Source organism: Pseudophryne corroboree, chromosome 2, assembly GCF_028390025.1.
Source record: "Pseudophryne corroboree isolate aPseCor3 chromosome 2, aPseCor3.hap2, whole genome shotgun sequence".
In the NCBI taxonomy this organism is placed as follows: domain Eukaryota; kingdom Metazoa; phylum Chordata; class Amphibia; order Anura; family Myobatrachidae; genus Pseudophryne; species Pseudophryne corroboree.
The window spans coordinates 341,768,564-341,794,181 of record NC_086445.1 but is presented as its reverse complement, the minus strand read 5'-3'; the positions used below and the strand labels follow the sequence as shown (position 1 = coordinate 341,794,181).

The following is a 25,618-nucleotide window of genomic DNA, read 5'->3' as shown; positions in this document are numbered from 1 at the left end:
ACTCTCTGGAGATCCAGCAGTGAAGTGCTAATACATTAGTGATAAGGGGCAAGTTACTCTATCACTATTTGGTATATTTTAGTCATCATAATTCACGTTACAGAACCCCCCACGCCACCAAAAAGAAACCTTATCCAGAATATTCTAAAGGAGCAGACTCGGTTGTTTATAAGTATGGTACACTGAGGAGAAAGATATACAGACTACATGCTCATGTTTTCCCCAGCATTTGCTGAAGGATTGTGGGCACTGTATTGCAGGCACATACTGTAGGATTACAGGTCACACATTTGGTTGATAATATGGGCTCCATGACAGTAACCATGTTTACTTGCTAAGTGATTAAATAATAGAATTAAAGATCCACAATTTTTGAAAATATTTAATTTATGTTGATATTTGTTTTGTGAACAACTTAGGCATTAACTCTTGGCACTGGCGCATACTGTTAGTTCAACATCATTTGGTATCTGTGTTAGGTCCTCACTCAGCAGCAGTCAGATTCTCTGCAAACTGTTCCATAATAATAAAGTGAGGAAAGTTGGTTTTGGGGTTCTTCCCGTAGAAACACTATCGTGCAGAGAGCAAAAACAATAGAGCAATGGTAATTGAAGTCTGTCTCCAACATTCGGGACAAAAATGTTTTCCTTTCAACGTATCCAAACTAGTCCTTGTTTGAAAGCATTTACTGCACTGGACTGGAAGCTTGCACAGCAGTCATTCCAACCAATTTCCCAGGATGCTTCCTGCACAGCATTGGAACAAAACAGGTCATTATCTCTGTAGAGAGGTGTAGAAGGGGGAACCACTTCAGGCACTAGTTGAAGTGGAATTTGAAATTGAATGGTCCTCCTGAGCTGAATGGGTTGAATCCTTGCCACTGGTTCCAGCCTCGGTGGAAGTGTCCCCCTCCTCCTCCTTGCTGGCTCTCCGGGTCCAACGGATCTTCACCCGCATCAAATCGATTCCGCTTTTCTATGGAAACAAATACAAACAACAATGCTCATGTGTTGGGGGAAATTAGGGATGGACCCTTCTAGCTGTGTGGATTAATAATCTGTCAAAATAAGAACACAACTATGACAGGTGTCGTAAAACATTTAGTCACTTCATTTAGTAAACAATAAGTGGTTACCATCCAGAGCCAGAGATTTTTTTTTTTATTACTACTGTGTGTCTGTGGCACGTAGTATTCTACATGGCACCAGGGGTAATGTTTCCCTCATTGCAGTCCTAAAACAATAGCACACATAGAAGTAGAAGAGAGTATCTAGAATACGTGATATAAACTGCAACACCTTTGCCCACACAGTGGCTAAGGGTGTGTACACACGGTGAGATATTTTCTTTTGATTTTGACCATATAGTCAAAATCGCAAGAAAAGTTAGTGCAGATCGCAAGGTGAAAGTCACTTTGCGATCCCGATTCGATCCCGATGCGCGGTCCCGCAAGGTCGGCATCGCAAGAAAAGAAAGACTGTGCAGGCAAGTCAATCCTTGCTAGATCGGTGTACTATCTAGTTCATCTCATATGTGAATGACATCTCACATAAGCCAAAATCTCACATAAGACAAAATCGTAATAGTCCATATCTCAAGAAAAGTTAGTCAAAATCGGTGGTGCTGGACTCTGGGGAGTTCAGGGGAAATCGCAAGTGAAAATCGGGCATAGCAAGGATCTCACCGTGTGTACACACCCTAAGATCTGGTCACACAATCTGATTACATCATTATGACATAATATACAATAGTCATCCATGTATTAGTACTGTAATGCCCACCACCTTCTAAACACACACTTAGCACTGTATAATGGGCACAACATAACTCCTAGCAACAAGACAGTAAACTGAATTATCCTGGCTGGCACTAGAAAGGTTAGAGCTGGTAAAAATGTGACTGGTATCTTACAGGTTACACCATAAGTACTAGACTCATCTTATTAAATAACCCATGAGAAATGGGTAGGAATGTACAACTTTTCATCAAGAATAAAAGCAACATAGCAACGCACTAAATTACAGGGAAGGAACACACCTGAATAGCAAAGCCTAACCTCCGATATATGAGCTAGAGGTGTATGAAGTGTCAAAGTCGAAAAATATCATGATTCACTATTGCCTTGTACTAACCCCAATGCACGTGCCCGCTGCACCGACTCCCCCGTGCATACGCATCCCCTCAGGTTGCGTAAGGGACGCTCCGACGTCGCCTGCGCACGGAGATGTGTATTTACGGCGGTGTTTGTGAGCGACTAGCGAGCGACTCGATCGCAACATATTTAACCTTTATAGTGTGTTTTGTAGATAATATTCCCCTTAATAATGTCTGCAAGTATGTTTAGTGTAAATGGTTCAGGGACTTGGGAATTCCTCTTTGCATGATACGAAGGGTCTGACAAAGGTTGAACAGTGGTGTCTAGTACCTAACTGAAGAGTATTTTATTAGAAACAATCCGGTGTTGGTTAGGAAGAGATTAATCGCTCCTGCGTATAGTTATGTCTATGAGTAGTTTATGGACATTTACTGTATTTGCAGTTCATTATCCATGCGGCGGGAATCCTGAGGATACCTCCCACCTGAGCAGTTTGAAATAGTCACAGCCCACCTGTTCGAATCCACCTATGACCTTTTGTTATAATGCAGAGGGACATTCCTGTGTCCAATGAACAATGAGATTGTAGGGCTCTTTGTAGTGTACTGTATGTTGTGTATATAAAGGCCACTGTCCCCTGACCGGCCAGTACTCTCTCTCATCAACATTTATCTCTGATAATTGGAGGACTGGATCCGGTTGCGCTAGCGAGTGTTCCCCCGTATGGTATGTTTCTCTGTGGCCACTTTGTTACCCGTTTAATGTAAGCCATTCATTCTTATTCTATGTATTTGTGTTTACGATCGTTCGCTATTGTGTATATTTCTGTTTAGTTATTCTGTTTAGTTATTAATGTTAGGACTGTAGTGTATAAGCTGTAAACTGTTTTCTTTTCCCTTTTCTTACAAAATATCGTCTATAAAAGGTGTTGGAACCTTAGCAAGTAGTGTGTGTTTTACTAGTTATTATATAGGGTTTCTGAGCGTCTTAATCGCTCCAACAGCTTTCATATGATCAGGGTTAATCAGCGTTACATTGTGGTAATATTACAGTACTAAGGTTTACAGCATAAGCATACCCTTACAGTGTGTTGTTAACAAGGTTTTCTGTGTATAATTCAGTGAGCGTCAGCGCCGCTCGTATCCCACTCTCGCGATACAGCGTCCGCTACGCCAATAGCGTAGCATTACGGTACTCGGGCCGCCTATAGTGTGCTCGATACTAAGCATAAGCCGTGAGCGAACGTGCCGCTCGACCACGGCCTAGCGTCTGCTACGCTAAGTGCGTACCATTACGGCACCTCGTGCGCCTATTGCGTACATTGTCTATAATAAGTATATAGCTTAGGTTCAAGGTAAATATTTGACTATCAATTGGGGGCTAGTCCGGTCCACCTCATATCCGCAGTCAGGCGAAAACACGCAGACTTTATCGATCAGCAAAGGGCGGATAGGTAGTATCCTGTAGTGCTGATCAGATGAGCGTCTGCGTCTGATTCTCTTGGTTTGTAGGGATGCTGGTGGAATCCGAGGAAGGTAAGAACATACAGCTATTGTTTTAAATCTGTTTTTTCTCTCTCTCTCTGTTTGGCGCCAATTGCGCACACAATACACGCACACACACCTGTATTTCTATTTTGTGTATTTTCGCATAGTCACTCTCTTGTTGCCATAAGAATTGATTGTTAGACACGTGCTGAGGAAATTTGGTGCTATTTAGTCAATATTATAAAGAATAATATTTTAAGGGAGTAATTATAAAAGCCACGCACGCAGCATAGCAGATACTGTGTGGTGCTCGGTAAGCGATTACAGTTGAACATCGTTTACATTTATAGAAGCATGTTATTTGCGTTACTGTGAGCGTATCTGGACTTTGTGCATACGTGTCTCGGGCAATGTGCGAGATTACGTATGTGACGCAAAGGCGTACACACGTAGCGTATATTACGCAACGTGCGTACGGATACGCCCACTAAACTCAAATCACACGATAGCATTGTTTTAGTGTGGGCGGTATAGTAGCCACGCGATAATAGCACAAGTTTGTTCAGTGTCCAAAAGTTTTAGTTTAAGGAGAACCTTTTTCTATTGCAAAACCCGGGGATTGAACTACTGCCTGAATGAAAGTAATTTCTGTACAGAAAAATCAGTGTGCATATGAGTGAATAGGAGTGAGTGTGCAAATAAAGGTATTCTTTTGTGAACCCAGAAATCGGGATCCCGTCGGAGACCACATCAGGTGAGTGGACACTTGATGGCGTGGGACTGGCTTGCCCGCGTTAACATTATATAAGGTAAAGGAGCAGGTAGTATTCGCAGACAAAAGGAACTGCGAAGGTTAAAGCGCAGCCCAGGGGGTTGGCGTAGTACCCATATAGGCACAAGTTGAGAAAACGCTCCGGCTGAAGGTTTCGCAGCCTAAACAACCGATTCCGTTGGTCGTACAGCGTATAAATAATAGGGGGTAATTCCAAGTTGATCGCAGCAGGATTTTTGATATCAATTGGGCAAAACCATGTGCACTGCAGGGGAGGCAGATATAACATTTGCAGAAAGAGTTAGATTTGGGTGGGTTATATTGTTCCTGTGCAGGGTAAATACTGGCTGCTTTATTTTTACACTGCAAATTAGATTGCAGATTGAACACACCACACCCAAATCTAACTCTCTCTGCACATGTTATATCTGCCCCCCCTGCAGTGCACATGGTTTTGCCCAATTGCTATCAAAAATCCTGCTGCGATCAACTTGGAATTACCCCCCATAGTTATTTATACGAAGTGCGACTGTACCGCATGTAATTGTGTGCATTGGTTTGTTACCTTGATACCCGCTAAAATTTACTGTGGGATCATAAACGCTATTTGTACATTCTAACGTGATTTGTGTAGGTTTTTGTTATTTTAAGGGAGTTTCGCTGTTCACTCAGGAAATCTCCAACAACCAATATTTACTGGGGAGGGTAGCATACTCCCACACGCCCCAGTAAATAGAGGTTACAAAAAGATCCCGAGATTGGATACGACCAGTGGTGGACACATTGCTGTAATTCGTATTGGCCAATAGGGGCGTGAGTGAGTGAAGGCACTCGTTGAACTTTCACCGTCGCCTTATCTCGGGGAACTTGGTTTGTTTTGTAAGAATTCGCTGAGACAGCAATATCTGCAAACAATGGGGGCCAGTTGCTCAAGTAAGGGACGACCAACAAGGGCTCACGTTGGTATTTGTTGGCCCAAAGGGTCAGCACGGTATATAATGTGTGAGAAATACGGATCACACACACAGGTATTATGCAAAGAATGGGAACGAATGACTGAGGATGATGGAGAACAGTTCCCCAGGGTGGGCAGTTTGAATCCTGAGGTATTGCAAAATCTAAGAAAGAGGATAGGTCTAATAAAATCTGCAAAACAGAGGATTAGACATTATGATTGTTTACAGTTATGGCAACAGGAGAGTGAAATACAACAGGAATTAGCTCAAAAAGCAAATTCAAATCCTGGTAGAAGTCTGATAGCAACGGCACCACCACCGTATATAGTAGGGGAAAAAGTGGCTGCAGAGAATGGCATACGGGTATACGAAAAGAGTGCACTTAACAAATGTAGTAGTGATAAGAGTAAAATGAATGTTAATGCAAATGTTGATGCTAATGCTAACCCGTGCAAGTTGTATCCCATTTTAAACTTCCCTCAGGAATGCGACCAGGAAGATGAGCCCACTACGATTTCAGCTCTCTCTCTAGCGGCCACCATAAACGATACTCCAGTGGGCACGGCCCAACCAGTAAGAGCGGTAGCGAAGGCCAATAGTGCAGGGACAGGTGAGGTTGTGTCTACAGGTAAGTACGGCACTGTACAATATGCTGAAACTGTTACACCACACAGTGAAGAATCAACCCAGAGTGAGGTAATTGATCTTAATCCTGTCAGGGTGATAGCGGTCCCCAATGGGAAGACCGACGCAAATGGAGTCACACCCATAAGGAATATTGCAATGCATTGTCCTTGGTCCCGGGTAGAATTAAGAACAATTTTGTCTGAATTTCCTGATCCCAGGAAAGATCTAGCCGCATGTCAAAGGTTCATTAAGGACCTAGGTAACTCCACTGAACCTAACAACAAAGATTGGCGGACACTACTGCGGGCATGCCTGCCCTCTAGTATTGACCCTGTGAAATTCATTACGGATTGTAAGTTAGATGCAGAGGTAGCTCTCACTGACGAGTACAATCAGGAAAATGTTAGACAGATCAATCTGCAGTTAGGAGTATACTTCCCAGCCGTTGTAAAATGGAACAAAATTTTCTCCATTAAGCAAATGGAAGGGGAAGCTGCTTCTGACTATTTCCACCGGGCACTGGAGGAAATGGCTAGATATACTGGGATCATGGACATTGAGGCAAATGTACATCATAGAGAGGTAGCGGTGTCCGTACTGATGGACGGTTTAAAGGAAGTATTAAGGAATAGGGTACAAACCACTCAACCTAACTGGAGAGGTATGTCGGTGGCCACCTTAAGAGAGACTGCTGTCGGGCACGACAGGAACATCACAAGACGCAGGGAGTCACAGGGTGATAAGCTGATGGCCATAAGTATCCAAGCCCTTACAACAAGGCCGCCTCAGTCTAAATCTCAGACCCCTGGTGGTAAGCCGTATATGGTAAAATGTTACAATTGTAGCAGGGAAGGACATTTTGCACGTAACTGCACCAATAGAAACCCACACAATGTATATCGACCCCCTAGACCAGAGCATGACACACAGTATGACACACGTAGATGGGATCAGGGACCGCAGAGACGGAGTTATGAGCCACATGCAGGGGAAACAAAAAGGTACCCACCAAAAAGAGACTGGCAAGTCTCTGATAATTCCCAGTTGCCCCCTTCACATGTTGTAGCTGCCAACGCACTCCAGGGAGGTCACCACATACAATAGGGGTGGGGCCACACCTGTAGTTTGCAGCCAGTGAAATTAATTGCGAGCCTTGGAAGTGAACCCGAGGTCACAATTGATGTAGCTGGTAGATCTCTACCTTTCCTTGTAGATACGGGGGTGGCCAAATCAGTGATAAATTCAACAGTGGGTATGAAGACCACTGGTAAGACAATTCCAGCCATGGGAGTAACGGGAGTAGTACAAAACTACCCTTTAAGCAAACCAGCAGAGATTACGATAGGGCCTTTGCATACCAAGCATTCTTTTCTGCTGGCTGCATCGGCTCCGACTAATCTACTTGGTAGAGATTTACTGTGCAAAATGGGATGTGTCATATATTGTACTCCTGAAGGTGTGTTCTTAGATATACCTGAGAAACACGCTCAGGAAGTGCAGGATATGTTAGATACCCCACAAAAGGTTAATGACGCATACTGCTGTTACAGATAGGTGTCCGTCCAAGGTAGAGGAAATGATTTCCCAGATACCGGAATCACTTGGGACCAAGGATAGACAAGACACTGGATTAATGGCAAATGTAGCTCCTGTGGTAGTTCAAGTAAAAGATGGTAGGATAGCTCCAAAAATCCCACAGTATCCTCTGAAGCCAGAGGCGGAGTTAGGAGTTTACCCAGTAATAGAGCGCTTGCTACAACAGGGAATTCTGGTTAGGACGTCCAGCACTGCCAATAGTCCCATCTTCCCTGTGAAAAAGAGTGGGGGGGAGGGGTTACAGGTTAGTGCAGGACCTAAGGGGGATCAACAAAATAGTTGAGAGCCAATTCCCCGTAGTGCCAAATCCAGCTGTCATCCTTATGCAGATCCCTCCCACTGCCAAATTTTTCACTGTAATTGACCTCTGCTCCGCTTTCTTCTCGGTACCTCTGCACCCTGACAGTCAATATTTGTTTGCATTTACATATAGAGGAGTACAGTACACCTGGACTCGTTTACCACAAGGTTTCATCGACAGCCCAAGTATTTTCTCGCAGGCTTTGCATGATTGTTTACAATCCTTTCAACCTGAGAGCGGATCAATATTAATACAGTATGTAGACGACTTACTGCTGTGTTCTGATTCACTCGAATCGTCCTTGAGAGATACGAAACAGCTTCTGTTTCATCTTTCTGATACAGGACACAAGGTTTCAAAGGACAAGTTACAATTATGCCAAACCAAGGTAAAATATTTGGGGCATTGTTTGACACAATGACTGAGACACCTCACTACTGATAGAGTACAAGCAATTCACGACATGACTCTGCCACAGACTCAGCAACAGATTCGCATATTCCTAGGAATGTGTGGGTACTGTCGTAACTGGATCCCAGGATTTTCCATACTGGCCCTACCTTTACAGGAGATGGTCTCCTCAAACAAACCAGATAGGATTACGCACACAGATGAGTCTGAACTGGCGTTTGAGAGACTCAAGCAGTGCCTAACGCAGGCACCAGCATTAGGTATGCCAGATTATGGAAAACCCTTTGAACTGTACGGTACAGAAAATGCTGGATGTGCGGCAGGTGTCTTAACTCAGAAGCACGGTGATGCCAGCAGGCCGGTAGCCTACTACAGCGCTCAGCTAGACACGGTAGCGCGATCCCTCCCCACATGCTTGCGAAGTGTTGCAGCGATAGCATTGCTAGTGAGTAAAAGCGAAGATGTAGTACTGGGACACAGCCTCACAATTCATACACCTCATGCAGTGTCAGCATTATTAAATTCTGCCCAAACCAGACACGTCTCATCCGCACGGTTTACAAGGTGGGAATTGGCATTGATGGCCCCTGTAAACATCACCATAAGGAGATGCAGCGCACTAAATCCTGCAACATATCTCCCAGGTGTGCCTGGACAGGCACAAAGGGTGGGGGATGAGAGTGATGGCGAAGGAGGATTTAGTACAGACACTGACTCACATGATTGTATGGAATATTTGACCCAAAATTTCACGGCAAGGCCTGACATCAGTGACAACCCACTGGAAGGTGTAGATTTTACTTTCTACACTGACGGTAGTTGTCATAGACAGACGGACTCGGGAGACTTGTGTACTGGATACGCAGTCGTAGATGACAAAGGTACCATAGAAGCGGAACCCCTAGGCCCACCACACTCAGCACAAGTTGCTGAGCTGGTTGCTCTAACCAGAGCGTGTGAATTGGCTAAAGGTAAGTCAGCCAATATCTACACAGATTCTAGGTAAGCCTTTGGAGTAGTTCATGATTTCGGGGCCCTATGGCGCCTTAGAAATTTAATGACGGCAGCTGGCACACCCGTGGCGCATGCAACCCACATCAAAAGACTTTTAGCAGCAATACAGGAACCTGACAGAGTGGCTGTTATCAAGTGTAAAGCCCACACGTACAGCCAAGACCCAGTGTCACTTGGTAACAGCCGAGCAGACGAAGCTGCTAAATCAGCAGCCAGCACCCCCATGCAGACAGACACCACACAACTGATGGTATTTAATACTGTAAACACACAGAAATTGTGAGAAATGCAAAATTTGTGTTCACCACAAGAAAAGGCAGTTTGGAGGTCAAAAGGATATGGCCAGGAGTCCTCAGGACTCTGGACAGATGGACAGGGTAAGCCAGTGGCACCCAAAGCATACCTCCCAAGTCTAGCGGAAGCGGCACACGGGCTGACTCATCTAGGTAAAGAAGGAATGTGTAAGTTGGTAAGAGCCTATTGGTGCGCGCCAGGATTTTCTTCCCATGCGGGTAAAAGAGCGATGACATGTCTCACCTGCTGGAGGAAGAATATCGGAAAGGCAATACCAACAGAGCCATCCCATATCCCTCCTACAGATGGTCCTTTCCAGGTAATACAAATTGATTTCATACAATTACCCCCGTGTAGAAACTTAAAGTATGTATTGGTTTGTATTGATGTGTTTTCAAATTGGGTTGAAGCATTCCCCGCTGCCACAAATACCACTACGTTTACTGCAAAGAAAATTGTGCAGGAATTTGTGTGCAGGTACGGTATCCCTAGGATAATTGAAAGCGATAGGGGTACTCATTTTACAGGTGAAGTCTTTCAGGTAATGTGTAAATTGATGGGAATTAATAGTAAGCTGCATACTCCGTATCGCCCCCAGGCGAGTGCGAAAGTGGAAAGAGTAAACAGCACTATTAAGAACAAATTGAGCAAGGTGATGGCTGACACAGGATTATTGTGGCCGGAAGCTTTGCCACTTGTATTGTATAGCATCAGAACCACTCCCAGGTCCCCTCTTAATCTGTCACCCTTTGAAATTCTTTTTGGTCGACAACCCCATGTAATGATTGACCCCCAGGATGATTTGAAATGTAACAATGAAGTAACTGTAAAGTATCTGGTTAAGATGAGTAAGCAGTTAAGGAATCAAAATGATAATCTAAAGATAGTAATTCCTGATCTGCCAGACAGTAATTGTCATGACATTGAACCTGGGGATTATGTAATGATTCGAAACTTTCTACGCTCAGGTTGCCTTATTGACAGATGGGAAGGACCATATCAAGTCTTATTGACCAGCACGACAGCGTTAAAGGTTGCCGAGAGAGAGACTTGGGTCCATTCGTCTCTCTGTAAGAAGGTCGCTGACCCAGAGAGGTCCCGTGACAAAGAACAGACGGTAGAGGAAATTGTATCGTTAGAGTGTCTGTTTCAGGAAGGTTGAGACGGCACCTGAGCACTGAAAACAATAAGATCGGAGGCGGTTGTCGAGCCAAGATTTCTTTTTCCCTTTTGTTATTTTCTCCAGTTCCCATCTCCCTCCTATTCTCCTCCCCCCTTCTTATTTTTCTCCTTTCCCTCCTCTAAGATGGACTTGCCCCAAGAGACTGTGTTCCGGATTTTCCTGTTGTTGACCAGAGCAGTCTGTTTCGGTGAGAGTACCAGAGAGGCCAAAGAGGGATCTGGAATGGGATCTGATGATCAGGAAGGAGGCGTAGAGTTCCAAGAACAACACAATCACCGAGCAAAGGCGAGTATCAGAAAACGATCTGGTAGCCATGTTATTAATAGACATTGTGAAGGATTGTTAGCTGAAGAGAATTGTATCTGTAGGAATTGTGACAACATAGTTGAGGACGGCTGCATCAAGGAATGTCAGTCCCGTTTTAATATCAATATGGACCGGCATCCATTGAGTGACTACCACTCATTGGTGGGTAAAGTGTTAAACCAGACAGACTGTTGGGTATGCTCACAAGTACCTCAAGGTCATAGAAAGACAGGACTAGTGCCATACCCTTTAACAGTAGATGAGGTACTTGGGTTAAAGGGTGGGGGACCGGTGGACAAGAGATTTAATATTTCTAGTCCTCCTAGTTTGAAGCTCCATCAATACCATGTAGATAGGTCCCTAATATGTTTTAACATTTCCAATCCCCGAAAGCCGGGAAATTGGGAGGTATCATGGAACAACCAAACCATGACATTTTCACACAGAGCCGACAGAGTGCCCATAGATTCAGAGCTTATACGCCACATAGCCGACAGTGGAAAATATTTCCAGTATAGGTACACTCTAGGAAATAGGATCATGCGAGTTGGAGAAGTATCACCAGGATACTGTGCACATGTCATACAACCTGATACGTGTACTAGACAAATGAGAGAGTTAGGGATAGGACTGTTTTCATGGAAGGTTTGTAATATGGTTATGTCATTTTCTATCCCATATGTTCTCCCCGATGATTCATATTTCATATGTGGGAGAAAGGCGTATAAGTGGCTTGCCCCAAACTCAGAGGGATTGTGTTACGTTGGAAAAGTACTGCCTGAAGTAATGACCATTGCCCATAACAAAATGAAAGACATTCACCGCAGTGCCCAAGCTCCTTACACTCAAACTCATTATGAACACATCGTTAAAAGACACCTTGTAGATAGGACAGAGCATGCGGCCTCTGATTTGATTCACGAATCCACCGGGATTCAATTCCTACCCGCGTTAGATATCACCCGTACCGCCAGAGAAGTTATAAATTATAAGTATATATCTGCGCTAGCGAACCTGTTAGATAATATCACCGAGATGTATGATGACACCTTCAGGTATACCGGGAGAGAATTGCAAGCTTACAAAACGGAACTGGTACAGCACAGGATGGTTCTAAATTACCTCACAGCAGTGACAGGAGGGTATTGTGTCACCCTAGCAACTCAGTATGGTGTGAAATGTTGTACATATATCACAAACAGCACTGAGGACCCAACAGAGGTCATAGATCAAAAGATGGACGATATCTTGCAATTAAAGTGGGAGTTCCGAAGGAGGCACAACCTAACCCTTGCTTCTGTGGGTAATGAACTAACCGGCTGGGTATCATGGTTGAACCCACGAAATTGGTTCTCAGGTTTAGGAGAATGGGCTCAAAATGTAATCGTTACTGTAGGGAAGTTCCTCCTATGTATCCTAGGAATTGTCGTAATGATTGGTCTGATATTCAGATGTGTTCGGATTCTAACCAATTGCAAGCATTAGTACCAAATTGATGAGTCTGAGGAGTGAGGGCATTGTAACAACAACTAATTTGATATATGACCCATCAATCGAGACAATGTTGTGATAAAATGTGATTCCACGGTCCGTTTCTTTCACCCGTTTCTCCTTTGATTTTCTCCGAGGTACCAAGAGATCCACCTGGAAGAAGAATTTGATGACCATTTATACAAGACCACTGATGAACTGTGTCACAGACACCTAATGAGCTTTTTAGAGACTGTAATTCTTTTTATGGACACTTGAAGAAGCTTTTGTTTGCCAATAAACCCTAAAGCTACAGTAAAGATACGACAATCCGGACAAGACGTCAGACAAGACATCAACAAGACCCCAATCGGCGACTGCATACTAAATCTCACATAGTTATATGACTGCATTTATAACGCTGGTTTCTTATCTTCATCTCTACAACCTCCAGGTAGTATCCCACATAGTCGACAGGTGACTTTCACATATTAGCATCCACATACTCTCCCCCTTCATGTATCATCAACTAATGTGCACCCCATTTGTTGTAACCAAAAGCCGAAAAGAGCTCGGTAGAGTTTGACAGCCCATCCACAGACCCTTGATACGGGATAAGAAGGATTCAAATGTATACTTCGCAATACCTCGAAGCTTGATTTAGAACACGTACGGCACGATGATACATGACCCCTCAGACATGGATTTTATACACACATGCTTTTACTATCTCACTAGGTCATATCTTTCTCACCTTCTCCTCTCCTCCCACTACCCAATCATAAAAAGGTATTTACATGATGACATATATTTTTCTGTTTGAATTGTTTAGGAAGTGGCAGTTATTGGTGACTGCCAAAGGGTGGACTGTCAAAGTCGAAAAATATCATGATTCACTATTGCCTTGTACTAACCCCAATGCACGTGCCCGCTGCACTGACTCCCCCGTGCGTACGCATCCCCTCAGGTTGCGTAAGGGACGCTCAGACGTCGCCTGCGCACGGAGATGTGTATTTACGGCGATGTTTGTGAGCGACTAGCGAGCGACTCGATCGCAACATATTTAACCTTTATAGTGTGTTTTGTAGATAATATTCCCCTTAATAATGTCTGCAAGTATGTTTAGTGTAAATGGTTCAGGGACTTGGGAATTCCTCTTTGCATGATACGAAGGGTCTGACAAAGGTTGAACAGTGGTGTCTAGTACCTAACTGAAAAGTATTTTATTAGAAACAATCCGGTGTTGGTTAGGAAGAGATTAATCGCTCCTGCGTATAGTTATGTCTATGAGTAGTTTATGGACATTTACTGTATTTGCAGTTCATTATCCATGCGGCGGGAATCCTGAGGATACCTCCCACCTGAGCAGTTTGAAATAGTCACAGCCCACCTGTTCGAATCCACCTATGACCTTTTGTTATAATGCAGAGGGACATTCCTGTGTCCAATGAACAATGAGATTGTAGGGCTCTTTGTAGTGTACTGTATGTTGTGTATATAAAGGCCACTGTCCCCTGACCGGCCAGTACTCTCTCTCATCAACATTTATCTCTGATAATTGGAGGACTGGATCCGGTTGCGCTAGCGAGTGTTTCCCCGTATGGTATGTTTCTCTGTGGCCACTTTGTTACCCGTTTAATGTAAGCCATTCATTCTTATTCTATGTATTTGTGTTTACGATCGTTCGCTATTGTGTATATTTCTGTTTAGTTATTCTGTTTAGTTATTAATGTTAGGACTGTAGTGTATAAGCTGTAAACTGTTTTCTTTTCCCTTTTCTTACAAAATATCGTCTATAAAGGTGTTGGAACCTTAGCAAGTAGTGTGCGTTTTACTAGTTATTATATTGGGTTTCTGAGCGTCTTAATCGCTCCAACAGCTTTCATATGATCAGGGTTAATTAGGGTTACATTGTGGTAATATTACAGTACTAAGGTTTACAGCATAAGCATACCCTTACAGTGTGTTGTTAACAAGGTTTTCTGTGTATAATTCAGTGAGCGTCAGCGCCGCTCGTATCCCACTCTCGCGATACAGCGTCCGCTACGCCAATAGCGTAGCATTACGGTACTCGGGCCGCCTATAGCGTGCTCGATATTAAGCGTAAGCAGTTAGCGAACGTGCCGCTCGTGCGTCTCGACCACGGCCTAGCGTCTGCTACGCTAAGTGCGTACCATTACGGCACCGCGTGCGCCTATTGCGTACATTGTCTATAATAAGTATATAGCTTAGGTTCAAGGTAAATATTTGACTTTATCAGAAGGCATTACTACACCAGTCTATGTGGACAGCTAAATGAGCTTATACCAGTTTCTGAACTGCACCAGTTCTATGCTGTAAAACACAGTGTTTAGAACTATGAGTGTGATAAGAAACAGACAGCTCTTATGTGCTATTAAACTCTACAATAGTATAAGCTTTTTGGATAGAGTCACTGTTTTTGGAGCATACCTCAAGATTTCCCAAAGGACCAAAGGAATGTCACCATGTGGACCAGCTTCTCAGATTGCCACTAACCTGCTAATGTTTGGCACACTTTGCTGTAAATGATCTGCTTTGGTACATTACACCTCAGTAACAATAGATATTCTCCCATGAAGAATCCGTTGTTACTAAATTCATTAGTAGTCTAGGAAGCTGGAGCTGCTACTCTAGTCTTTGGAGCATTTGTTCCTTTTATTTGCATGACAAGAGGGGAAAAGCTACAGAAAAGTTAAGTCAGTTTCAGTTGTTTAGATTACTAGTGATCACATGACATCAGAGGAACACAGTGATTGGTGTAATGTTACATAAAAGTGTGTGCACTAAGTACATCTGATGAAGGGAGTAAGGGAGTTTTAACTCTGCAATTGCTAAACAAAGAGGAATTTCAACTGAGCCAGACTCCTGAGTGTTTGTGTATACTGTATATATAAAAGTCTGTTTGGATTTAAAACTTCCACTGTGAAATCCTTAACTCCGGCTGGAAGTGATGTTGGCAGCCATTGTGTGTTTTTGTGACTACTATGTCACCCATGCATGGTGGGATTACAGGATTTGAATGGGAAAAATATTACCAGTCATTTATTTATACAGTATAGTGCGCACAAAATGGTCTGTCTCGTTTTATGTTATGGTAGGAAAACAACGGTTTGTGCATGGGAGGGGCTTAAAGATCCCACTATCTCTCACTGGTCCCAGTAGATTAATAGCCCTGTTAGATTTTCAGATGTACCTACAGTATTACATAGATGCTCCCACAATTTGGGGTAGACTTTGGGATTGTGTTCCGACAAAAACACCAATGACATGAAATATTGTTTTCTCTAACGTCCTAGAGGATGCTGGGACTCCGTAAGGACCATGGGGATAGACGGGCTCCACAGGAGACATGGGCACTTTAAGAAAGACTTTGGATCTGGGTGTGCACTGGCTCCTCCCTCTATGCCCCTCCTCCAGACCTCAGTTTGATACTGTGCCCAGTGGAGACTGGGTGCATTTCAGGGAGCTCTCCTGAGTTTCCTGTAAAGAAAGTATTTTAGTTAGGTTTTTTATTTTCAGGGAGCCTGCTGGCAACAGACTCCCTGCATCGAGGGACTGAGGAGAGAGAAACAGACCCACTTCTCTGAGTTTCAGGGCTCTGTTTCTTAAGCTACTGGACACCATTAGCTCCAGACGGATCGGTACACAGGTCTCACCCTCGCCGTCCGTCCTAGAGCCGCGCCGCCGTCCTCCTCGCAGAGCCGGAAGATAGAAGCCGGGTGAGTATGAGAGGAAAAGACTTCAGAGGCGGCAGAAGACAGCTTGATCTTCATAGAGGTAACGCACAGCAGTGAAGCTGTGCCCCATTGCTCCCATTCACCTCACACACATCGGTCACTGTAAGGGTGCAGGGCGCAGGGGGGCGCCCTGGGCAGCAATATAAACCTCTCCTGTGGCAAATGTACATATATACATGTACAGCTAGGCACTGTACATGTATATAAAGAGCCCCCGCCATGTTTTTAAGAATTTTGAGCGGGACAAAAGCCCGCCGCCGAGGGGGCGGGGCTTCTCCCTCAGCACTCACCAGCGCCATTTTTCTCCACAGCACCGCTGAGCGGAAGCTCCCCGGACTCTCCCCTGCTTGATACCACGGTGAAAGAGGGTTTTAAAGTAGAGGGGGGGGGCACATAATTGGCGCATATACATACTTGAAAAGCGCTACTGGGTAAACATTCTGTGTTTTTTCCTGGGTCATATAGCGCTGGGGTGTGTGCTGGCATACTCTCTCTCTGTCTCTCCAAAGGGCCTGGTGGGGAACCTGTCTTCAGAAAAGAGCTTCCCTGTGTGTGTGTGTGTGTGTGTGTGTGTGTGTGGTGTTTCGGTACGCGCGTGTCGACATGTCTGAGGTTGAAGCCTCACCTAAGGAGGAGGGGGAGTGTATGAATGTAAGGTCTCCGTCGCCAGCGCCGACACCTGACTGGATGGATATGTGGAATGTTTTAAGTGCTACTGTTAATTTATTGCACAAAAGATTAGACAAAGCTGAAGCTAGGGTACAGTCAGGGAGTCAGCCCATGTCTGTCCCAATGTCGCCGGGACCTTCGGGGTCTCAGAAGCGCCCACTATCCCAAATAGTAGACACAGATACCGACACGGATTCAGACTCCAGTGTTGACTACGATGATGCAAAATTACAGCCAAAAGTGGCTAAATGTATACGATATATGATTATTGCAATAAAAGATGTTTTGCATATCACAGAGGAACCCCCTGTCCCTGACACGAGGGTACACATGTATAAGGGAAGGAAACCTGAGGTCACCTTTCCCTCCTCATATGAGCTGAACGAATTATGCGAAAAAGCGTGGGAAACTTCAGACAAAAAACTGCAGATTCCCAAAAGGATTCTTATAGCGTATCCTTTCCCGCCAAAGGAGAGAATACGGTGGGAATCCTCCCCTAGGGTAGACAAGGCTTTGACACGCTTATCAAAAAAGATAGCGCTCCCATCCCAAGATACGGCTACCCTCAAGGATACTGCTGACCGCAAGCAGGAGGTTACCTTGAAGTCCATTTACACACATTCTGGTACGTTACTCAGACCGGCAATTGCGTCGGCCTGGGTTTGTAGTGCTGTAGCAGCATGGACAGATTCCTTATCAGCGGATATTGAGACCCTTGATAAGGATACCATTTTAATGACCCTAGGGCATATTAAAGATGCTGTCTTATATATGAGGGATGCTCAAAGAGACATTAGTTTACTGGGTTCCAGAATAAACGCTATGTCTATTTCTGCTAGGCGAGTCTTATGGACTCGACAGTGGTCAGGTGATGCCGACTCAAAGAGGCATATGGAGTTTTTGCCTTACAAGGGTGAGGAATTTTTGGAGAGGGCCTCTCGGACCTCGTCTCCACAGCTACGGCAGGTAAATAGAATTTTTTGCCTTATATTCCCTCACAATCTAAGAAAGCGCCTCATTATCAAATGCAGTCCTTTCGTTCAAATAAAAGCAAAAGAGTACGTGGATCGTCCTTTCTTGCCAGAGGTAAGGGCAGAGGGAAAAAGCTGCACAACACAGCTAGTTCCCAGGAACAGAAGTCCTCCCCGGCCTCTGCAAAATCAACAGCATGACGCTGGGGCTCCCCTGAGGGAGTCCGCTCCAGTGGGGGCACGTCTTCGACTTTTCAGCCACATCTGGGTTTACTCACAGGTGGATCCCTGGGCAATAGAAATTGTTTCCCAGGGATACAAGCTGGAATTCGAAGAGGTGCCTCCTTGACGGTTTTTCAAATCGGCGCTACCGACTTCTCCCCTGAAAAGGGAGATTGTGTTACATGCGATTCACAAATTGTGTCTTCAACAAGTGGTGGTCGAGCTTCCCCTGCTTCAAAGAGGGAAGGGGTACTACTCAACTCTGTTTGTGGTCCCAAAACCGGACGGTTCGGTGAGACCCATTTTGAATTTAAAATCCCTGAACCTTTACTTAAAACGGTTCAAATTCAAAATGGAATCGCTTAGAGCGGTCATCGCCAGCCTGGAAGGGGGGGATTTTATGGTATCTCTGGACATAAAGGATGCATACCTGCATGTTCCCATATATCTTCCTCATCAGGCGTACCTGAGATTTGCGGTACAGGATTGTCATTACCAATTTCAGACGTTGCAGTTTGGGCTTTCCACGGCCCCGAGAATTTTCACCAAGGTAATAGCGGAAATGATGGTGCTCCTGCGCAAGCAGGGTGTCACAATTATCCCGTACTTGGACGATCTCCTCATAAAAGCGAGATCACGGGAGAAGTTGCTGAACAGCGTATCACTTTCACTGAAGGTGTTACAGCGACACGACTGGATTCTCAATATTCCAAAGTCGCAGCTGAATCCTACGACTCGTCTGCCCTTCTTGGGCATGATTCTGGACACAGACCAGAAAAGGGTTTTTCTTCTGATAAAAAAAGCGCAGGAACTCATGACTCTAGTCAAGAACCTGTTGAAGCCAAAACAAGTGTCAGTACATCATTGCACTCAAGTCCTGGGAAAGATGGTGGCGACGTACGAAGCCATTCCCTTCGGCAGGTTCCATGCAAGGACTTTCCAATGGGACCTATTGGACAAATGGTCCGGGTCACATCTGCAAATGCATCAGCGGATCACCCTGTCCCCCAGGGCCAGGGTATCTCTCCTGTGGTGGCTGCAGAGTGCTCACCTTCTAGAGGGCCGCAGATTCGGCATTCATGATTGGATCCTGGTGACCACGGACGCGAGCATCCGAGGTTGGGGAGCAGTCACACAGGGAAGAAATTTCCAAGGCCTTTGGTCAAGTCAAGAGACTTGTCTTCACATCAACATCCTGGAACTAAGGGCCATATACAACGCCCTACGTCAAGCGGAGACCTTACTTCGCGACCGACCAGTTCTGATCCAGTCAGACAACGTCACCGCAGTAGCTCATGTAAACCGCCAGGGCGGCACAAGGAGCAGAGTGGCGATGGCGGAAGCCACCAGAATTCTTTGCTGGGCGGAGAATCATGTAAGCGTACTGTCAGCAGTGTTCATTCCAGGAGTAGACAATTGGGAAGCAGACTTCCTCAGCAGACACGACCTGCATCCGTGAGAGTGGGGACTTCATCAGGAAGTCTTTGCACAGATTGCAAGTCGGTGGGGACTGCCCCCAATAAGACATGATGGCGTCCCGTCTCAACAAAAAGCTACAAAGGTATTGCGCCAGGTGAAGAGATCCTCAGGCGGTAGCTGTGGACGCCCTAGTGACACCGTGGGTGTTCCAGTCGGTCTATGTATTTCCTCCTCTTCCTCTCATACCCAAGGTGTTGCGAATAATAAGAAAAAGAGGAGTGAGAACAATACTCATTGTTCCGGATTGGCCACGAAGGACCTGGTATCCGGATCTGCAGGAAATGCTCACAGAAGATCCGTGGCCTCTTCCTCTAAGACAGGACCTGTTGCAACAGGGTCCCTGTCTGTTCCAAGACTTACCGCGGCTGCGTTTGACGGCATGGCGGTTGAACGCCGGATCCTAGCGGAAAAGGGTATTCCGGATGAGGTCATTCCTACGCTAATAAAGGCTAGGAAGGACGTGACATCTAAACATTATCACCGAATATGGCGAAAATATGTTTCTTGGTGTGAGGCCAGGAATGCTCCTACGGAAGAATTCCATCTAGGCCGTTTTCTTCACTTCCTACAAACTGGAGTGAATTTGGGCCTAAAATTAGGCTCCATTAAAGTTCAGATTTCGGCCTTATCCATTTTCTTTCAAAAGGAATTGGCCTCTCTACCTGAAGTACAGACTTTTGTGAAGGGGGTACTGCATATTCAGCCTCCTTTTGTACCTCCGAGGCACCTTGGGACCTTAACGTGGTGTTAAGTTTCCTTAAGTCCCATTGGTTTGAACCACTTAGAACAGTGGAGTTGAAATATCTCACTTGGAAGGTGGTCATGTTGTTAGCCTTGGCTTCGGCTAGGCGAGTTTCGGAATTAGCGGTTTTATCACATAAAAGCCCTTATCTGGTTTTCCATATGGATAGAGCGGAATTGCGGACCCGTCCTCAATTCCTACCTAAGGTGGTCTCATCCTTTCATATGAACCAACCTATTGTCGTGCCTGTGGCTACACGTGACTTGGAGGATTCCGAGTCCCTTGATGTGGTCAGGGCTTTGAAAATTTACGTGGCCAGAACGGCTAGGATCAGAAAAACAGAAGCACTGTTTGTCCTGTATGCAGCCAACAAGGTCGGCGGCCCTGCTTCAAAGCAGACTATTGCTCGCTGGATCTGTAACACGATTCTGCAGGCGCATTCAATGGCAGGATTGCCGTTACCAAAATCGGATAAGGCCCATTCCACTAGGAAGGTGGGCTCGTCTTGGGCGGCTGCCCGAGGGGTCTCGGCACTACAGCTGTGCCGAGCTGCTACTTGGTCGGGGTCAAACACCTTTGCAAAGTTCTATAAGTTTGATACCCTGGCTGAGGAGGACCTCCTGTTTGCTCAATCGGTGCTGCAGAGTCATCCGCACTCTCCCGCCCGTTTGGGAGCTTTGGTATAATCCCCATGGTCCTTACGGAGTCCCAGCATCCTCTAGGACGTTAGAGAAAATAAGATTTTAAACCTACCGGTAAATCTTTTTCTCGTAGTCCGTAGAGGATGCTGGGCGCCCGTCCCAAGTGCGGACTACTTCTGCAAGACTTGTATATAGTTTTGCTTACATAAGGGTTAGGTTATAGTTTTCATCGGCATTGGACTGATGCTATGTTGTTTCATACTGTTAACTGGTTAGTATATCACAAGTTAAACGGTGTGATTGGTGTGGCTGGTATGAATCTTGCCCTTGGATTAACAAAAATCCTTTCCTCGTACTGTCCGTCTCCTCTGGGCACAGTTTCTCTAACTGAGGTCTGGAGGAGGGGCATAGAGGGAGGAGCCAGTGCACACCCAGATCCAAAGTCTTTCTTAAAGTGCCCATGTCTCCTGCGGAGCCAGTCTATCCCCATGGTCCTTACGGAGTCCCAGCATCCTCTACGGACTACGAGAAAAATATTTACCGGTAGGTTTAAAATCTTATTTTTAGATTCGCTATGCAAGTAAATCACTTTCCTTAAAAACAGCATTATTGGACATAATAATCAATTGTTATTAGACCAAAGTACACACTCTTATCAATGCCATAACCAATATTCAAATGCCTAGCTCCCCCCTCTATGGTCTTCTCCTTAGCGGTCTTCCAGGTGTTTCCAGACATGCTCAGAAGCTCATTCAACATATACTTAATACTCCTAAATGTCAGATCACCTTGGTTTAAAACTCGACAGAACCTCCCTTATCAGCACTTTATGGTCTACTTAGCGCATGGAGCACATTATAGCTAGCTGGGGAGTAGGATGGCTGTAAGAAAACATGGTCTCCATGGACGGATTGTTTTGTGGCCGAACCCCCTTGACCTATGCATAGACTACCTTAGAGTGCTTCTGCACAACCCACAATAGCAGTTATCCCCCTGCCCTTGTTAACCCAGGCTTATACCTTTCCTTTATTTACCTCGCAGCTGGTATTACTGCATTTGCATTTGTTATATGTTTTTCCCACATTTGAAAACTTTCAATAAAAGTTTAAAAATGTTGATTACAGTAAAACCTATAGCTTTGTATAGAATTCTAGTATTACCAAGGCATTGTTTCCTATCTCTTTAGGTGTCCGGGATATCGGAATTTGCTAATTGATGTATGGGGTGGGCGGGGGGAGGGGGGAGCTAATTTGGCAATGTACAGTATTACAAATGGATATCCTTACATCAGTGCAAATAACAGAGCACTGAGAGCATCTCTCAGTCCCGGTCTGTGCTGCTATAACATCCCTAGAATCACACACATCAGTGAGGAACGCAGGCCGAGGTTACCTGGATCGGTTAAGACTTCTTTAGCAGATGCAATTTCGATGAATTTCTTCTCTGCTCGCTTTTTTTCTTCCTCGTCTTGGAAGTTATCCGGATGCCACTGCTGTGCCAGCTTTCTATAGGCTTTTATGATCTCCTGCTTTTTGGCATTCCTGTGTGCCACAGTAAGACACAAGTGTGAAACAGCTAACATATTAATAGAGCTAGATCTAGTCCAATCTGCTTTGCATGTAATCATTCAGTATGAAGTGAAAATAGGATTTTAATTACCTACCGGTAAATCCTTTTCACGTAGTCAATAGAGGATGCTGGGGTCCATTTTAGTACCATGGGGTACAGATGGGTCCACTAGGAGCCATGGGCACTTTAAGAGATTAATAATGTGGGCTGGATCCTCCCTCTATGTCCCTCCAACCAGACTCAGTCTAGAAACTGTGCCCATGGAGACGGACATACTTTGAGAGAAGGAAATACACAGATAGTGGTGAGATTCACACCAGCTCACACGTACAACAGGAAAGCCAAGCTAACCAACACGGAACAATTCAGCAATGGCTGAACCAACAAACTGAACCAAGTAAAGCAGGAATACGAAGCACTGGGCGGGCGCCCTGCATCCTCTACGGACTACGAGAAAAGGATTTACCAGTAGGTAATTAAAATCCTATTTTCTCTTACGTCCTAGAGAATGCTGAGGTCCATTTTAGTACCATGGGGATATACCAAGATATACCAAGGGAGGGAGAGTGCTGAGGTTCCTGCGGAACAGATTAACCAAACTTTAGGTCCTCAGAGGCCAAAGTATTGAACTTGCAGAACTCAGCAAACGTGTTCGACCCTGACCAAGTTGCTGCTCGGCAAAATTGTAAAGCAGAGACACCCCGGGCAGTTGCCCAGGAAGAACCCACTTTAGAGTAGAGTGGCCCTTGACAGAGTTTGGACACGACAAGCCTGCCGTAGAATAAGCATGCTGGATAGTGAACCTGATCCAGCGAGAAATTGTCGGCTTAGAAGCAAGACACCCAACCTTGTTAGGATCATAAAGGACAAACAGAACATCCGTGAGGAGTCAGTAGCCACTGGCACCTCAATAGGTTGGTTGATATGAAAGGCTGACACAACCTTCGGAAGAAATTGCTGACTCGTTCTGAGCTCAGCTCTATCCTCACAGAAAATCAAGTAGGGGCTCTTGCATGACAATGCCCTCAATTCTGACACACGTCTAGCAGACGCCAAAGCCAACAGTGTGACCACTTTCCAAGTAAGAAACTTGACGTCCACGTCCTGTAAAGGCTCGAACCAATCTGATTGCAGGAACTGCAGTACCACATTAAGATCCCAAGGTGCCGTAGGCGGCACAAAGGGTGGTTGAATATGCAGAACCCCTTTCAAGAATGTCTGAACTTCAGGAAGAGCAGCCAATTGTTTCTGGTAGAAAATGGACAAGGACGTAATCTGGACCTTTATGGAGCCCAAGCGTAGGCAGATATCCTCACCTGCTTGCAGAAAGAGGAGAAACCGTCCCAGTTGAAACTCCACCATATGAAACATCTTGGATTCACACCAAGACACATACTTTTTCCAAATCCGATGGTAATGTTTTGACGTTACTCCCTTCCTAGCTTGTATCAGGGTAGGAATGCCCTTTTTCGGAATGCCCTTCTGAGCCAAGATCTGGCGTTAAACCTCCATGCCGTCAAACGTAGCCACGGTAAGTCTTGCCAGGCGAATGGTCCAGGTTGCAGAAGGTCCTTGCGAAGAGGAAGAGGCCTCGGATCCTCCAGCCGTAATTACAGAAGATCTGCGTACCAAGCCCTTCTTGGCCAGTCCGGAGCAATGAGGATCGCCTGAACTCCAGTTCTCTTTACGAGCTTGAGAATCCTAGGGATGAGTGGAAGTGGAGGGAACACATACACTGACTGGTACGTCCACGGAGTTACCAGTGCGTCCACCACCACTGCGTGCGGGTCTCTCAACCTGGAACAGTACCGCCGAAGCTTCTTGTTGAGGCAAGAGGCCATCATGTCTATTTGAGCTACGGCTTGTTACCTCTGCGAACACCTCCGGCTGGAGGCCCCATTCTGCTGGATGGAGATTGTGTCCGCTGAGGAAGTCCGCTTCCCAGTTGTCCACTCTCGGAATGAAGATTGCTGACAGCGCCACTGCGTGCTTTTCTGTCCAGAGGATGATTCTGGTTATCTCTGACATCGCAGCTCTGCTCTTCGTTCCACCCCGCCCGTTTATGTAAGACACCGCTGTGACGTTGTCCGACTGAACCTGAATGGCTTGATCTTGATGAAGATGTGCCGCTTGTAGAAGGCTGTTGTAAATGGCCCTCAGTTCCAGAACGTTTATTGGAAGGAGAGATTCCTGACTGGACCACCTTCCTTGGAAGTTTTCCCCTTGGGTGACTGCTCCCCAACCTCTGAGACTTGCATCCGTGGTTAGAATGATCCATTCTGAATCCCGAACCTGCGGCCTTCGAGTAGGTGAGAAGCTTGCAGCTACCATAGGAGTGAAATTCTGGCTTTCGGTGACAGGCGTATCCGTTGGTGCATATGAAGATGTGATCCTGACCATTTGTCTAGGAGTTGGAAGAACCTCACATGGAATCTTCCGTACTGAAGAGCCTCGTAGGATGCAACCATCTTCCCCAGAAAGGTGAATGCACTGATGAACCGATACCCGGGCTGGCTTCAGGAGCTCCCCGACCATTGATTGGATCACAAACGCTTTCTCCAACGGTAGAAACACCCTCTGCACTTCCGTGTCGAGTATCATCCCCAGGAAGGACAGTCTCCTTGTCGGCTCCAAATGTAAATGGAAGGTTCAGGATCCACCCATGATCCTGGAGTAGTCGAGTTGAGAGAGCAATACTCTGCAATATCTTCTCCTTGGTAGATGTTTTATCAGCAGATCGTCCAGATATGGAATTATGTTCACTCCCTGTCTGCGGAGGAGTAGCATCATCTCTGCCATGACCTTGGTGAACACCCTTGGTGCTGTGGAGAGGCCAAATGGCAGTGCCTGGAACTGACAGTGACAGTCCAGCAGTGCAAATCTGAGATAAGACTGGTGAGGCGGCAAGATCGGAAAATTAAGGTACGCATCCTTGATATCCAGGGATACAAGGAATTCCCCCTCCACCAGACCTGAGATCACCGCTCTGAGACTCCATCTTGAATTTGAATTCCCTCAAGTAGGGGTTCAATGACTTCAGGTTTAATATTGTTCT

At 45.5% G+C, this 25,618-nt stretch overlaps 1 protein-coding gene across 3 annotated transcripts in view; it reads right to left on the bottom strand.

The window, feature by feature from the left end:
* Nucleotides 1-367: 367 nt before the first annotated feature.
* The window catches only part of DNAJC3 (DnaJ heat shock protein family (Hsp40) member C3), a 315,586-nt gene continuing 290,335 nt past the window's right edge, over nt 368-25,618 (bottom strand). For all 3 annotated transcript variants that reach the window (XM_063953028.1, XM_063953030.1, XM_063953027.1), the window contains 2 exons: nt 22,387-22,535; nt 368-975 (listed from right to left, as the gene is read on the bottom strand). In XM_063953028.1, the coding sequence (XP_063809098.1) occupies nt 818-975; nt 22,387-22,535 (307 nt within the window). In that variant the 3' untranslated portion in view covers nt 368-817. The remainder of the gene's footprint in view (nt 976-22,386; nt 22,536-25,618) is intronic.